Consider the following 16137-nt stretch of genomic DNA (forward strand, 5'->3'; position numbering starts at 1 on the left):
AAAAACGCACAACAGGGGATTGTGAACAGGACCTGGAGAAGGCTGCAGGAACTGGAAGGCCTGACTGAATGATTGCCTTCCAGTCCATCTTACTCTTGATTTCAATCACTGATGATCAGATATGATGAAAATAAGTTATGGAAATCATTTTATTTCCAGATAGTGGAAATGGCTTGAAGCACAACAATGTTTAACTGGGGGGAAAAAGTGCATCTGCCAGAAACAATGAGGTCGCTTACCCAAATGGAAAAGCCAGCATTATTGCTCAGCACATTCTGAAAGATGCTTACACACACTCTTGTGTTGATGGATGGCTGCCAAGTCATTTAAATATCATGTCCAGTTAAAATCACAATTCTACACATATCAAAGTCAATTATTTTCTGACATCCTCAATACCACATGTCATTATCACTCACAGTTGTTATCACCAACAAGAATTTGCATTCACAACTCAATTTTGTGTCCAAGATGTGATAGTCAGAGGGGGCAATGGGGTCATGTTGGCAGTGGGAAGGCTTGTTTGTATGTCTGTGTGGGAAAATCTAGCCCCTCCTGTAAATGAATACATATAACATGTCAGCTAGATAGCCATCGTAAGCAGAAAGATCGTAGGCCGTGACCGGAATGTGCGGGGGATGGGAAGGTGGTAACAATTAGATTAACACTTAGATAGTGAATGCAGTTAGACTGGCATTGGGAGTCAGGCAGGGAACTGGTGTCATCCCCATAGTTAACCCACAGTAAGGTGGGTTATCTCAAGATGAGAGATGGGAACAGCCTCAGAGCATAGCAAGGTGGTTTCTAGCCTCCCATCTTTCCAACCCTTTTGTTAAAGTCGACTCTTCCTGTGCCTAATAATTTCTTCCTGTACTCAGCTGCCATCTTCATTCCCCTCTTTCCATGTCTGCCTGTAATTCATGCCCCATCTTTGTCCAACTCATTCTATCACTCCTAGCAGCTCCCTCTTGCTTTTGTTGCACCCTGTCACACTCTCTTTTGGTATTCGCTCCATCTCCATCCATCTGCTCCTTTTGTCTCTTTGCTCTTTTTCACTACGATGTCTTGGCAAAAATGGGTATTGACTGCACCTTCTCTTTCCTCTCATCCCTGCCCTGCCTTTTTTTTTCCCTTCCCATCACAGTGTACTTCAGCAGTACATGCTCCTTTTAGGAAGTGATGTGAAGAGTAGTAGAAATGCAGCCTGTAAGGGGAAAAAGGTGATGATACAATCAGTTTTATTGTGCTGTAAGGATTTTTTCAGGCTTGTGGTTATACACCCCTTATGCAGGCTGTATGAAAGAATTGCAATTCGCATGCATTTTTTTCCTCTCTCATTCCCCTTTTCCTTCTCTTTTCATTGCTGAAAATAATTAGGCTGCAGTCTGGACTCAGGGGTGTAACGTTTCTGTTCACGTTTCCATGATACGAGAATAAAAGAAAAAAAAAAAAAGAAAAAAAAAAAAAAACAGGTTGTGCTGCTCCAGAAATTTCTACCTGTGTGCCACTAAACATCCCCCCACCTCCACCCTTCATCTCTCCCCTGATGCTGTTTTAACGTGGAGTTCCACCAGGCACAATGCACTTTAGCTGACCTAATTCTTCCCTGGCACTCTTCCAGTGCTAAGAGTACATAAGGACGGTGCTGTCAAGGTATTCAGCCCTGCCTCTCTATTATTTTAGAAGTCAAGCAACATCTGTTGTGCTTTGGGCCCTCCTCGTGACTCACAGGAGGTTTTTGCAGTTTGGAGAGAAATGCACCTAATTTTGCCTGTGGCTAGTGATGAGATCTCAATAATGTAGTTTTCACATCTGAGAGTTAATTTAGATTCTGCCTCCTTTTTATTTTTGGTTTAAAAACAAAACATGGTCTTTATGTGAAATGAATGTTTCACCAGAGATCTCAATCCAAACAAGATCCAGCAAGCAGAAAAATAGAATTCTTCCAGCCATCTGATGCTTTTGACTCACCATGTTTAAACTTTATATTAAACTTGACAAAACATTTCATGGATATTTAGCATGCCAGCATATTTTAATATAGATTTTGCAGCATCTCTTCTACAGAAGTATCTCTTGTTTCTCTCTAGTTACCTTTCCAGACATGTAGCAGCTGTTTGAATTTTACAGCGTTTCAAAGTAAAGATTTGTAGCATTTTAAAGCACCAGGAGTGTACAGTCCTTGTTTATGTATGTTCATTTGTAGCCCAAACCCTCATGGTCCATAAATTTTAATATTCCTTTTGAGTGCAATACACAAGCAAAACACAACATGCATCACAATTCCCTGCCCAAAGTGCTAGTTTAGCCTCCACCAAGATGCATTACACACCAGGCCTGTGCCTCTCTTCGCCACCGCATGCATTTTCCATGACTCACCGGCGATCTTAAACAAGCCCAAAAACCTCCCTCCAACACATGGCTACAAGGAGACTACAACTCACTTCACCATATGATAATATTCAGCTAAAGATGGGAAGGAAGGGGGGTGAGATACTGCTTTCCACATCTCTCCCAAAACAGAGCTGGAGCACAGAGAGGGGAGGGTGGTCCTGTGTTGCGCCCCAGGCTCCTTTTTTGTGTTTACCAGCCCTTGCATGAGGTTGATGCTATTTTCAATTCCAAGCCTCTGCCATGGTTAACTGGCCCTAGCCTCTTCACGCCATTTGCCTTAATATTATGGGCCGGACTCTCTGTGGGGAAAGTAGCCGCCATCCTGAGAGCGGCTAAATGACACAGTGGAGTTCATTGATGGAACGGATTACACGCTTGCACGCAGGGCGTCAAAGCAATGGGTTCTCTGAAGGGCACTACAAAGAGAGGCAATGTAAAATCTTCACAAGGGGAGAATGCACCAGCTTACTGTATGTTAAAGGCCAATTGCTGGCATAATTCGAGGCATCACACTGTTTATCTTGCAGGAGTTAGGAACCTATGGAGGCCAAGGAAATGTATAGTGATTGTAAGAAATGTTTTTGTGGCACTGAAATGTAAAAAATCAAAAGCGAACACTGATATTCATACATGCAAATTGGTTTTAATGTGTCAGAAAATTTTTGTTTAATAAAGGGCACTTTTACAGAGCATAAGATTACTGAGAAATGCAACCACTTCCTGTTAAAAAAAAAAAAAAAGGAGAAAACAAGATGACATATCAAGTGGAAAAATGACCCATGTGCCAAAGATTTGAAAGCACATCCAATGACAACCCAGACAATGTAGCATAAGCTGTCTTATTATAGTCCTGAAGGATACATGAATAGATGTAGCACTCTGTTTTACCTCTGCCCTCAATTAATTCTCATGAATCCAGCCACCATGTATTAAAATGGCCAGATGCTAGGATGGATTCTGTTGGGAGCAATGACATGCAACAAAGTGATATGAATCATCTCCCACACGCTGTGCAGCAAAACACTCTCACAGGGCTGGTGACACAATTTATGGAAAAAGCAAAACAAGACACAGTCACTTAAGAATGGATGGAGTGTCAAAACAGATACTGTTTAAGAGAAAGACTGTATTTCAGTTTAACATAACTATCATTTCTACTACAAGATTGATGCAAATTCTGCTCTTTAGTGGAAATGTTAATATCAAATTCAATAAGACCAGAAATGCAAATTGGAGACTCTGTGCCATGAGTCAGGCCATGCTTAATATTCAAACAAAGATAATTATCTGTGGATTAGCCCCATTTTGGCTTTGAGAACTTCACTTGTCAACTAACTCTTTGTAGAAATGTTTTAATCACCGAGAGTCGTGTAAGACCTTGTAGTCAGTCTGCATGTAAAACCCCACAGTTGTCATATGACTTTATTTTTGAGTTTGACACATCACAAATTCTGTCAAATGCTGCTTTTGATTGATTTATTTTCAAATGCTTCAATTTGAACTTTATTTGGAAAGTTATGTACTTTGTTGCTATATTCACAGTCTTAAAGAGGGCTGGAAATTTTGGGTCCAGTATACATTATGACGGCATGCTTGCATCAAATGAGTGTGAACTAATTTTCACACTCCATCCCATATATTCAGTCCCCTTTGGAGGTGATATCTATACAAGTGGGTACATGTAATGCCAGGCGTGAAAGCAAAACCTGAGGGCATTTGTAGGAGCAGAATGATTGAACATACGGTAAAGTAGGTCCTGCAGATTGCAGTGTTTTTAGCCTCACTATCCTCTTATGTTGACACTGCTAAACATGATATATTTCTCATCCTGTCCAGTCTCCTCATTTGTAGCTTCATTATCAGCTTTGTGTATTTGAAACAAAAGCTGTGGCATTTGAAGATTACCTGTACTTCAATGGGGTTGTTGAACTCTCCCTTTTTTTTCTTTTTGAAATGACTCCTATATCTACAAATCTTTACCTCTGTATCATGAATATCCACCCTCCAGCAGGATAATATTGCTGGGGAAAGAAGAACCAAAGGCTATTCAAGAGAGGGAATCATAACATTATATTTATATTTAGCTTCTTTTGTCTTAATTGGCATGAAGAGTACAATCAGATAAGTTGTTTGACTGTGACTTACAGAGTGGGAGAGGGAGTAGGAGAGGGAGAGGGAGAGATATCATTTACTAGCATATAGCCCCTGCCAAGAGTTTTTTTTTTTTTTTTTTTTTTTTTTTTTTTTGTAAGTCTGTCTCCATTACAATGCTTTGATGTCCATATCCTCATAGTAGGTCCCGTCCATGCAGTTACCTACACATACCATACCATCTGCAGTGAGTCAGACAGGTTAGAGATAGACCTTTTCATCAAAGAATAGCTAAAACCTGCTATTTCATGGTATTTTATCTCTACCTCCGTCACAAAGCCACCTACCACCAAGCTCCATGTGACACCCATGTTGCCCATATATTACTATCTGTGCAGTGCTGGTCCATCTGGGCTGTGTGAGGTCACTGCACACGCCACCTGCTCCAATCAGGTTTTGCCTTGGCTTCTGGGTGGCATCTCTGGGCACGTGTGGAGAAGCAGATGTATGGATTTAGTAGTACAAAATGCCCTAAGATATCTATAAACATAGCACACAATTTCACTTAATGTCTTACAGCACACAGGGAGCGCACACCCGCTTGCTCACACACAATATGTACAATTTATATTTCTAGTCCCAGAACCTTTTTATGGGTTTCTGTGCAATTTTGTGTTTAATGAGACTTACTGTATGTGGTTCACTAATTTAGGGAGACAATTGCTCTTTGCATGCTCAGGTGGACTTAATAGGCTTACAAGACTAAAAATTGGATTGGGGTTAGCATATTCCATGGAGTGAGTCTCTTATTACACAAATGTATTGTCAGAATTGAACTTGGTTATTTCATCAACACAAAGGAAAACTATCTGTCATTATTTCTAACAAGCACTCTGTGTGCAAAATCTCATGCAATAGAGTATAATCTGATTTTACAATTCACTTCAAGTGCTAACAAAATCTCTACGTGACAAAACTCAGACACCTAGCACTGAAATACAATTAATGCTGCTGTATACATGTCAGCACCCACCCCCACCTCAACAGAAAAACCACGCTGTTTAAAATGTCCACAAAGCTTTTGTTTTTATTTCACTGAGGTAGTGTTGCCTATACACATCCTGTTGACACTGTATACATGGTTGATACTGCCACCTGTTCTTTTTATTGTCTCTGAACAGACAAAAAATTTCTTCCTCAGAGGACTGAATTATTTAGCTTGTTTTTTTGTTCGTTTGTTTTTTGTTTTTTTTTTTAACAAAAATAGGTCTTTTAGGTTGCAGTCATGACGAGATAAAACCGAAAATTCATTGTTCTTGTAATGAAAACTCCTTCTCTTGAAAGGAAATGTTAATGTCTCAGAGCAGAGGAAAGTTGAAGATACAGAGTTGATGATGCCAAAACTCAGAGATGATTTACTTGCTGAAAGACGTAATTTTTCACCTACTTTCTAATAGTGCCTACATATAATATCTGCTTGTTATTGTGTGTTTTTGTGGATAGAATCCTGACAGGTGCAATCTTTTGACAGAAATAGCTCGTTTCAATTCTTTTTGGTATTTTCATTAACTTTCTTGAAAAACTGCTTGTTAAAATAAATAAATAAATAAAAATAAAATAAAATAAATCTAGGCTGTGCCGATTTGTAGCCATAACGTTTGCAACCAACCGTATGAATTCCTATGAGGCATTTATCTAACTAATGCCTCATTTAAACAAGTATTTTCCATACAGAGATAGTTGTCTGTCTATTTGTCTATTTAGGTTCAGATTAGACCTCCCGATAGGCAGAATATTTCCTGTGTTTGAAAATGCATCATATGCACATGGACTGATGATAAACTGGTTTTTATTTGGACTCTTTTTTTTTTTTTTTTTTTTTTTTTTTGCAGCGCACGGTGAGGATTTTACTATGTGCGCAGCCAGACTCCGCCTGCTCAATGCGCGTCACTGGCGAGTGGAGTGGACGCGGAGTCACTCCCCTGCCTACTTTTAATAGCTTTGTCATGTGATGGAAAGCAGTTGTAAGACAGGTGCCCTCGGTTCATTCTCGGCGAGGGGCAGCAGTTGCCTGTGTGCGAGCGAGTGGGAAGCGTGTGTGGATTTCTTTTTTACTTGATTTATTTCCTTTTTTTTTTTTTTTTTTTTTTTTTTTTTTACATTTTTCTTTCTCGGACCGTCATTCAGTGGCTGGATGGCGTGGGACAGGTGTAATCAGGACTCAGTTTGGAGAGAATTAGAGGTGAGCGCATCTGTAAAGCAGACTTCTTTCATCCTTCTAGCCCTCTGGACTTTTTTCCCCCTCCTTTTTCTCGGAGCAATGGACAAGTCTGCGCTCTCTCCTCCTGTGCCGGTGCAGTCTGTGGCATGCTGGTGTAGTGCGCGTCTGGACACGGTTAAGGATGCAAGGGATATACAACTCGGGGATATATGACAAGTGGAGGGAATGTGCGGAATCTTCCTTTTCACCTCAGTTACTCGTTGTAATGCGTGCACGGGGCTCAGGACCTTCGCTTTTCTCATAGGATCTGTTCAGTCGGAGCTTGCAAGCTGACGGGAAATCTCTCCAGCCGCTGAGTTCACGCGCTCCTGTGCAAAGAAGGGGTTTTTCATGGCGAAATGACTGATTTGTCTCAAAGTCAGGTATTGCGCTGACGCATTAATCCACTGACGATGATAATTTCTCTGATGTGCCGTATCGGGATAGTGCATGTTGTTTTCAAAGGCAAAGGTTATCCACACAGAGGCACCGCTATCTGGCATCGCGCAGGAGCATCACGGTCTTAACGGCACCGGCCGGCCACGACTGTGTGCCAACATCCCGGCTAAAGGAGCGCTGGCTGGATAGCAACATCGCATCCAGCCAGATACGATGATTTTGTGCTATTTTCATTGAACCCTTTTTAATATCTTTATCATGTATTTGGTTAACGTTCGTTCCAGTCGTCTTTCCTTTTATCTTATCGTACTTGGCTGAAGTGCATACAGATAAGCCAAAAGAAAATTATCCTCATTTTTTTCCCCATCTGTTTCTTTTATTTTTAATTTTTTGAGTCCATGCAGCTTGTTACGAACGTGTAGATCTACCTGACTATTGGTAGCCTACTTGGCTGCATTCGTTCTCTCACTGATGCTTCAGACAGTTTGTCTTTAACTAAAACGTGAATGCGGTCTGGCTGCAAATTTGTGATGATGTGGGTTGTGAAATCAGATGAGGAGAGAGAAACTTTGCTTTCAAATTATTGTTATTTTCTCTGTAGAAATGTTGGCGGTGTTTGCCATTCAGACGACACTTTAATCCAGGTATGCGTCAGGAGAGTTTCCTGTTTGCATTGCGATGGCGTTCAGTTTGTCAGTGAACCCAACACATGTGGGAAACGCTACTCTCTAGAGGCTTATTTTCGATCGATTTTAGAAACGTTTGCATGTTTGCGTATTTAAAGCATGCTGTTTAAACGAGAGGCTTGCCATTAGGGCCATGGTACTTCCTTAAAAAAAAAAAACATCCTAGCAGGTGCTTTTGTGCGAAGCGTGCGTAAAACATTGGAGCGCTGTAGGTGCATCGTGATTGTCTGGCTCGCGGCGCTATGTCATTGGTTTACCAAGAAATCTATGAGATAATTGAGCATAGGACATCCAGTCTCTGCATATCCGACCAGCTTTGTTGTCGTTTCGCCATTCCATGCCTTGTCCGTCTGTATCATTTCAGGGGGAAGCCTAAGACGCAGTGAATGTGTCCCCTTCCCTGTTGCGTTTGGAACATAACGGATTTGCCTCATTATAATGTTATGTCATTGTATATTCGTGATGGCAAAATCCATGTACTGATGAACTGTGACACCGGTGTCTGGGCTATTTTTCCCCACTTGGCACAGCATCCATCTTTCAGCTATGCCCTGAGCCGAACCCTACAACGTACTCTTCAGCGTGCGGGACAAATACCCACCGGCTTCGCCCGAGGATATCTATCTAGTGTCTTACGTCCCTTTGACGCTCATTCAACGCCTCATGCGTTGTCAAGTAAATTATACATGTGTAACATCTTCAACAGCTGATATAAAACCATTTTCTTGAGTTTGGATTTGCATTTGCATGCTGGCACAAAGTCTGAGCATGCTTCAAATTAGCTTTTTTCCTCTTTTATTTTATTAATTTATTTTTTTCCTTTTTATGACCTCTGATTATAAGGCTTAAATATCTTGAAAGTCTGCTCGACTCATGGTCATTTCAGCTATTGGAGGTTATACTCTGAAGATGTATTATTTACTGTACATAGATCTAAAAAACAGCAAGCCATGTGAACTTGTTGCCTCCTCCTTCCCCTCATCAAGGCACCTTTCCAGCTTCCGTCCACAATCCTCTTCAGCTGCCAGGCCAGAGCTGATGATTTGTGTGCGGAGGAAGCAAGAACAGCTGCTACAAACAGTACACACTGGCTAGATTACATAAAAGAGGCTGGTGAATAAAATGTCAACAGGCAGCATTTAGTAGCATAGAGGCCAGCACCAGTCGCAGTGTACACAGTGGAGGTAGAAGAGAAACTAAGTGAAAACAGGTTGTGCATTTGTACATTGATCCTGAGACCAGCTGATCTGCAGCCTGTTAAATGGCTTCTTTGTTAATGATCAATTGGCTGATAGTAAAAAAAAAGTCATATATTAATTTTAGCCGGCATAATTGCACATGAAAGTTGCAGAAATATTCAAAATGATCAAGCTGGGTAATTTTGAACTACATTTCCATTTTGATTTTTCTTTGTTCACTTCTGTTCACATTTGCTGTCTTAAATAGTTTCCAAGCTGGCTCAACAATTTGCTGTTTTGATCTATGAAGCATGCGTGACTTTTGTTTGATCATCTCTGTTTTGTTTGTCATCAGTGTGCAGCCTTGGTTGGTGAAGACCAGCCCCTATGCCCAGACCTCCCTGAACTTGACCTCTCAGAGCTGGATGTCAGTGACTTGGATGCAGACAGCTTCCTGGGTGGCCTCAAATGGTACAGTGACCAGTCGGAGATAATTTCCACTCAGTATGGGAATGAGGCATCCAATCTTTTTGAGGTAAGTGAAGTTTACAGATCAATTTATAAATTGTTAATTATTTTTAACCTTGTTATTGTGTGTTATGGCACTAAGTTAAAGGGATCATTATTTCAAGGGCTCACACAGAAAACTCATGTTATCACATTCTTGAATGCAAACCAAACAAATTGTACAACTGTTACCAGTTTACAAACATGACTTTACATTGTGCTGAAGTACAAAAGTGGAGATAAGGTGACGACTGATAAGCCCAGGAGGACCTTTGTCCCTTGTTTGGTTTCTGGCCTCGACGGTAAGCTGCCTTATCAAAACTTTGAGCATTTATTTCAGCTTGAAGGCAGTAATCCGGCACAGATCTGAGAGAACGCATCCATAGTAAACTCTGGACATGGCAGCTGTATTGCAACATGCTTCTCAAAAGTTGGAGTGTAAAACTTTAATCTTTGCCCCACTTCTCTGTTCTTTCTTTCTCATGTCCTATCATTTTCTTTCCTTCTGTCTCTCCCTTTCTGTTCTCACCTGGTGGCAAACAAAGTCCACAGAGGGTGCCCCGGCCATGGCCATAAAGCCATCGGTTTTGGGGCTGAGTTCCATGTCCCAGTTCATTATAAGTCTTTATCAGTGCCAGGGATAGACAAGAAGGCTGTAATTGACTGCTTTAGACTTGCTTCAACAGAAAAAACCCTGTCTGAGGTGGCAGTGCATGTGCATGCTGATGGTCCTGTCATGGAGTTACTATTCCAGGGTCTCTGCTGTGTGTTTTTCTGTGTGCGTCCACAGTGGTCTTGCAGGCAACAGTTGATAACAGACTAAATTCTTTCTACGTTTGTTCTTCTCCCTACCACCTCTACCTTTTCAGACTCTCTTTATATCACATTCTACTTCTGTGGACCACCCTGGATACACACACAAACACACAGACACACACAAAAATAGCGGAAGGGGGGGTCTTAAGTAGTAGCTGGTGTGACCGTGGCTCCTCTGTCGTCTGAGAGTGATATGGCTTGCAGCCACTGAGTGGCTCTGGGGATGGATAAAAATACCAATGAAGAGTGTATGTGTGTGCATGTGTGTGTATGTGTGTCATTTTAAAACACAATGGAACTTAGCATCCACTGAGGACCCTGATGAAGGCAGTAGCTCTGAGCATGAAGCTTTGTGTGACTTGCAAAATGGGATTGAGCCTGTAACTGTGCAGCTGCATGTGCACATGCATACTAGAGCACGTGTTTGCCTCCACAGGAATACTGTATATTGCAGTAAGCGGGTGATGTTTTCACACACTCAACAAGCCAGCAGCTATTGTAATACTGCTGAGGGCATGGAAAGGCTTCTAATTAAGTTGTGAAAACTGGCGTTTCAAAGGAAGTCATATATTTTCCTGACCAGAGTTTTTTTTATTATTATTATTCCCCCTTCCCCTCCATCTTTGGAAAGTTACTAGTCACCATATGAAGTTCACAGTTCGTCATACTGCAGGACGCAGCTAATCCTACTTAATCTGACATAGGAAAGTTTGCTGCTTGGCAAGGATCAAGAAGGCTGAGGCTGTAGCTGTACTTCCTGCACCCCCGTGATTGGCCTCTGCACAGAACAGAACGACATCCCTTCAGAAGTTGAAGATTATAGAAAGTGTTAATAACTGACCAGCTTTAAAGCCAGCAAGAGTTCTTTTTATTTTCCTTGTAGTCTCTCATCCTCTCTTGTATATACCTGCACTTTAAAATTTAGCTGGTAGCGAATTATCAAAGCTGCTTTGAGTAACATGTGGAACAGCTGGGTGCAGCTGTCACACTGAGGCCCCTCTTTTAAATGTCCCCCATCAAACACTTTGCTCCCTGGAAGTTTGAACTTGCAGTCACCGGTTGAGTCCACAGTTGAAATGATTTGCAGCTTTGACAGAAAGAAAAACACCTGCTGTTTTTCTTGTTCTTGGGCATGTATTCAGGTTGCAGTTTTATATGAGATAGTGGCAAATGATCATACAGTAAAGTTAGGCTTGAAAATATCGTCTTTGCATCTGATAAAGTCTTATTTGACTACTAAAGGGTCAGTGGAAATTGTTAACATGTGCGTTCTGTAAACATCATACAATCTCAGATCACAGGCTGTCCCCTGGCTGGCCTTTAGCTCCATTCCCTGCCACTCTCCCAACTGTCCCTGACACAAAATGTGGAGAATGATACACCACACCCCCATCTTTTAACACACACACACACACACACACACACACACACATAGCTACTATCTCTCTTGGCTCGGCATGTTTGACACCTCTTCAAAACGGGCCGACCGTGACAGTCCAGTCTATTTTGGGCAGCAGTTGTTAAGGGGTAGTTAGTCCAATAAGTTCCCAGTGTACTGCCAAAGATAACAGCATAGAAGTGTGACCCAATGTCTTCTTAACCACTGGTCCCGCTCAGATTTCATGTCCAGCTTTAACCATTTGATTAATGGAAAAGTGTATCCTCGGTTTTAGCTTTTTCGGATACCGATGTTGACGTCCCAGTGATGGTCACACTGGGATGTGTCATGGCCACATCATACGTTACACAGATGAAGGAATTTACAGCTGTTGTAGGCTGTGAGTTAGTGTACATGATTCTAAAAGAAAACTGGGGCTCATTTTACTTTTTGACATGCTGTCACCACTATACGTGTCCTGTTGCGAGGTACACCGATTATAGATGGACAGGTGGAACACAGGGACAAGAGCAGATAGAGAAGAGTGAAAGAAAGAGATGTGGACAGACAGAAAAGGCCAGCAAGTGACAAGACAGAAAGACAGTGAGGCATAGGAACATATGGGTAGTGAAACAAACAGTCACATAGACAAGGAGAAGCTTGGACTTAAGCCAGCCCAAACCAGAGCCCATGGATTGGAAGTAAAAGGTTGTAGGCTTAGTAGGTAGTAAAATAAGATGCTGAGGCTTAAAGCATTACTCTGACATTGAACATGCAGCGAGTATACACATGTGAGCTCACATATGTGGGTTTGTGAAAACTCTTTATATCACTCCACAGAATGTTGTACGTGATGGCATCAGCCTTCAAAAGGCATTATGATGCTTTGTTTTGCTTGTTTTGTGCCTTATTGGACAGATGCACAGGCGCTTACTCTTAAGTAAAAGCAGATTGGACTGATTGGGTTGTGTTTAGGAGGCTTTGATAAAACATGCTGTTATGAAATGTTTTTTCTTAAGCAGCTCTGTCTTCCTGCAAACACACGTAAGCACAGATTAGCTCACACATTTGTTGGCGATATACTGTAGCTCCTGCAAGCTGAAACAGAAGTGTGCAGAAAGTCACACATCCACTGAGATGGATCGTCATGCCCACACACACAAATACACACACATATGCACACAAACAGTAGAAACCCTTATTGTCCCTTTTCCTACTCCCTGCTGAATGTCGGTTGCGTTTATTTTGCAAATTTATGCTGACATTTGAGAGTACACCACCCGCACTAGTTCACTGCTCCAGCATAGGGTGTATGTATTATCATATTCTACTGTATAATATGATTTTCTCAAGTGAGTCTTATTAGAATACACCACACTTTCCTCTTCTAAAGTTCTCTTCAGTTCTACTGTGCTGAAATGTTGTTTTCACTGTCTGATGGAAGAACTCCTCCACCGCTGTCGAAGCGCGCTTTCAGACCTGCAGCTATGCTGCTTCAAGATACAAAAATGAAAGGGAGTGTAGACAAATAGGCGCAGATGTATAGTAGAGAGATGCAGACATCGGCTGTCCAAGCCTGTGTCATCTTGGAGCGTCTGTCAGATCCTCTCCACAACAAGAGCTCTCAACCCGCTGTGGGCTCCCCCGCCCCCTTCCCTCTGTCTTCTCACTCCCAAGGCAAAACATTTGTTCTTGGCTGATGGAAAGTTGGAGCATCAGTGGCTAAACAAATATATTCTGGCCTACAACAGTCGCTTCTGGAAAGAATGGCTGGGAGGAAGAAGGGGAAAAGAAGTATAGTAAGCAGCGGGGTGGGGTGAGGCCAAAAAAAAAAAAGAAAAAAAAAAGTCCCCTCAGGGAATGTATGGAAAAAGAGCAAGGGAACATCTTTTGGTCTGGTGGTAGCTGCTTGGCTGCCTTTCTAGCTCTGTCACACACTCACACACACACTCAAAGCATGGTCCCACTGGGTGACTGCTGCTGATTGAGGCATGGTTTGGTGCTGCTGCCCCAGCTGATCCCACAGCCCCCAGTGGATACCCATCTCTGTCATCACACCGGAGCCACTGATGTGTGCATGAGTGTGTGTCTTTGCAAAACTGAGACACCCCATACAAAGATCAGATAGAAGTTATCTCTGGCCAGACACAACACTTTTATCACTTTCAGTTTTGCGTTCATATTGGGTCAAAATGACTATTTTTAGTACCTGGGGTAATCTTCACTAAGAGCCTTTTAGGCCTGTTTCACTTTAACCTGGCCAAAACACTAAGCCAGTAATCTACTCCTATTCCTCAAACACACATGTTGCAATGATGCTTCGCGATAAGACCAACCTCACTTGTATTATTTAACAGGGTACTCCTTAGAGTAGGGCGAGCAGCACAATCACGATTCCCAGATTTTCTTTTTTTTTTTTACATTCCTCTCCTACTGCAAAGAAAAGAAGCCAGGAGGTGTAAGGTTGTGTAAGCACAGAGATGAAATGAAAAAATAAAACTGTGACTGGAGGAGATGCACAAAGGACAGTGAAAGAAATAGTTAATAGCTAGAACCAGTCTGAAAAACAGACCAAAAAAATTAAGAGGAGAGTGGAGAGGAGCTTTTGGTCAATGCGTGCCATGATTCATGATGAAGCATTGTCAGTCTTGGAGGATAGGTTGCTTTCCCTCTCCAGCAGAAGCTGAGCAATCCCAGGTGTCTGTAGTTCCATGCCAGTATTCCCAGTAAAGGTGGTAGCCTTGGCCAGCGTTTCTGGCCTGCCAGTCTCTGTGAGTTTATATATAGCTTCTAAAAAAACTTTTTTTAATTGAATTGATTCAAAATTATAAAAATGAAGTCTATTAAAAATAATTTGTCTTCTAATGCAAGGACTTATCATAACAGGAGAGCTGGAAGGAAATTAATTTCAGAGACAGTTTATGGCAGTGCTGGACTCTTTCTCCTTAATTATGCAACTAATTGAAAAAAGTTATGGGGAAATTTTTTTATACTATTCTGTTTTAACTTTTAGATCTCTTGAATTGATGTGAAGACAGAGAAGACAGAGCTGTGCATGTGAAGGACTAGTTTCTTCTGGTTGAGACTAAGTGTGAGCTTTGCCATCCACGCAGAAAAAAAACTCCATATTCTAACTAAGCTTTATGATGTGCACTGCATGCCTGTAGCTCCAGCTTATTCCCCCCTCCTGAAGCATTTAAGTCTGCACAGGCCTCAAATAGTTCAAGAGGCTCTCTTAGGCTCTGCTGATGCATGAGTGACTTGATGCTTGGATGACTCACTTGCTGCCCAATCAGTAGCTCCCGAGTCTAAAGTGAAAGCTTTTACAGGCATTTTGTTTCTGCAGATAGAAAGCATTGCTTTAACTTGGGGAGAGGAAAATAGTTAATGTATGAAAATTATGTTTTTAAATAGAGTAAGAGCAGAGGAAAACTCAGTCTCAAATGAATGCCAGTGTCACAGACAGATAGTAGTCTTTCAAGTAATTGCTTCAAAATTATGTTTAAAACATATGATAGTTTGACAGAAATGCAAAGTAAAAATGCATTATTTTTCTAGCAGAATAGTAAAATATGTGTATTTTAAATATGTGAAGTATCCTTCTGCAAATAATATACTGCATGTATTCCCGATGACAACACTGTTGACCTCAGGAAGTCAACAGCTCTAATTGTCTGTCTGTTGATTAGCTCTTTCCAGAGAACTATTCTCAGGTTATCCAAACCTCTTTTCACATTGCAGCAGACTTTGTTATGTATTAACTTGATGTTTAGAATGGATTTTAATCATTTGATGTTGTCATTTAAGTGGTCAACAGCCACTGATCATTGTGCATTTGGCAGATGTTGCAGAGGCTGGTAGTGTGTGCAGGTGTGGTGGGTACATTCATGTAGATGTACGCTGTAAGAGCCTATCCATACTAAAGGCAACATATCAGTATTCCACAGAGAATAGATTCAAGATTACGAAGGAATTCAGCTCAACATTCAATGTTGCTGCTACAAAGAAAGACTCAAAGAGCTTTCATGCCCCCCTCATCCTTTCTCATCGTATCCCTGCCTCATGTCAACGAGCAGGGATTGTATCGACTTACGTATACAGTTTCTTTGAAGTGTTTTTCATTTTCTTGCTTGTAAAGATATGTGCACCCCCACATCGTTACCACTCGCACAAAATGCTTATGAAGTCCTCCGTGTTCAGCCACAGCTATCTCATGAGCATCTCATAAACATATGGCACTTGAAGGTGTGCAAGAAAAAAAAAAGTTAGATAAAATGCTCAGAGTCATGACATGTATAAGAAATACGCACACTGCAGAGGCTTTCTCCCAACTAGCAGAAACAACAAGACACTTACTCTCACTCAGAAGTAATGGTTTTATTTAGTAATAAGAGAATTGCCTTTATGCAATGGATAAGTGGGGAAGCT

General features: G+C 41.5%; 1 protein-coding gene across 6 annotated transcripts in view; it reads left to right on the plus strand.

Moving 5' to 3' along the window:
* The window catches only part of ppargc1a (peroxisome proliferator-activated receptor gamma, coactivator 1 alpha), a 296804-nt gene that overhangs the window by 255329 nt on the left and 25338 nt on the right, over window positions 1-16137 (plus strand). For 4 of the 6 annotated variants that reach the window (XM_041985113.1, XM_041985114.1, XM_041985115.1 and 1 more), the window contains exons 1-2: window positions 6505-6727; window positions 9364-9543. In XM_041985113.1, the coding sequence (XP_041841047.1) occupies window positions 6680-6727; window positions 9364-9543 (228 nt within the window). In that variant the 5' untranslated portion in view covers window positions 6505-6679. The other 2 variants (XM_041985116.1, XM_041985112.1) reach the window with 2 other exon arrangements.

Source organism: Melanotaenia boesemani, chromosome 5 (genome assembly GCF_017639745.1).
Source record: "Melanotaenia boesemani isolate fMelBoe1 chromosome 5, fMelBoe1.pri, whole genome shotgun sequence".
In the NCBI taxonomy this organism is placed as follows: domain Eukaryota; kingdom Metazoa; phylum Chordata; class Actinopteri; order Atheriniformes; family Melanotaeniidae; genus Melanotaenia; species Melanotaenia boesemani.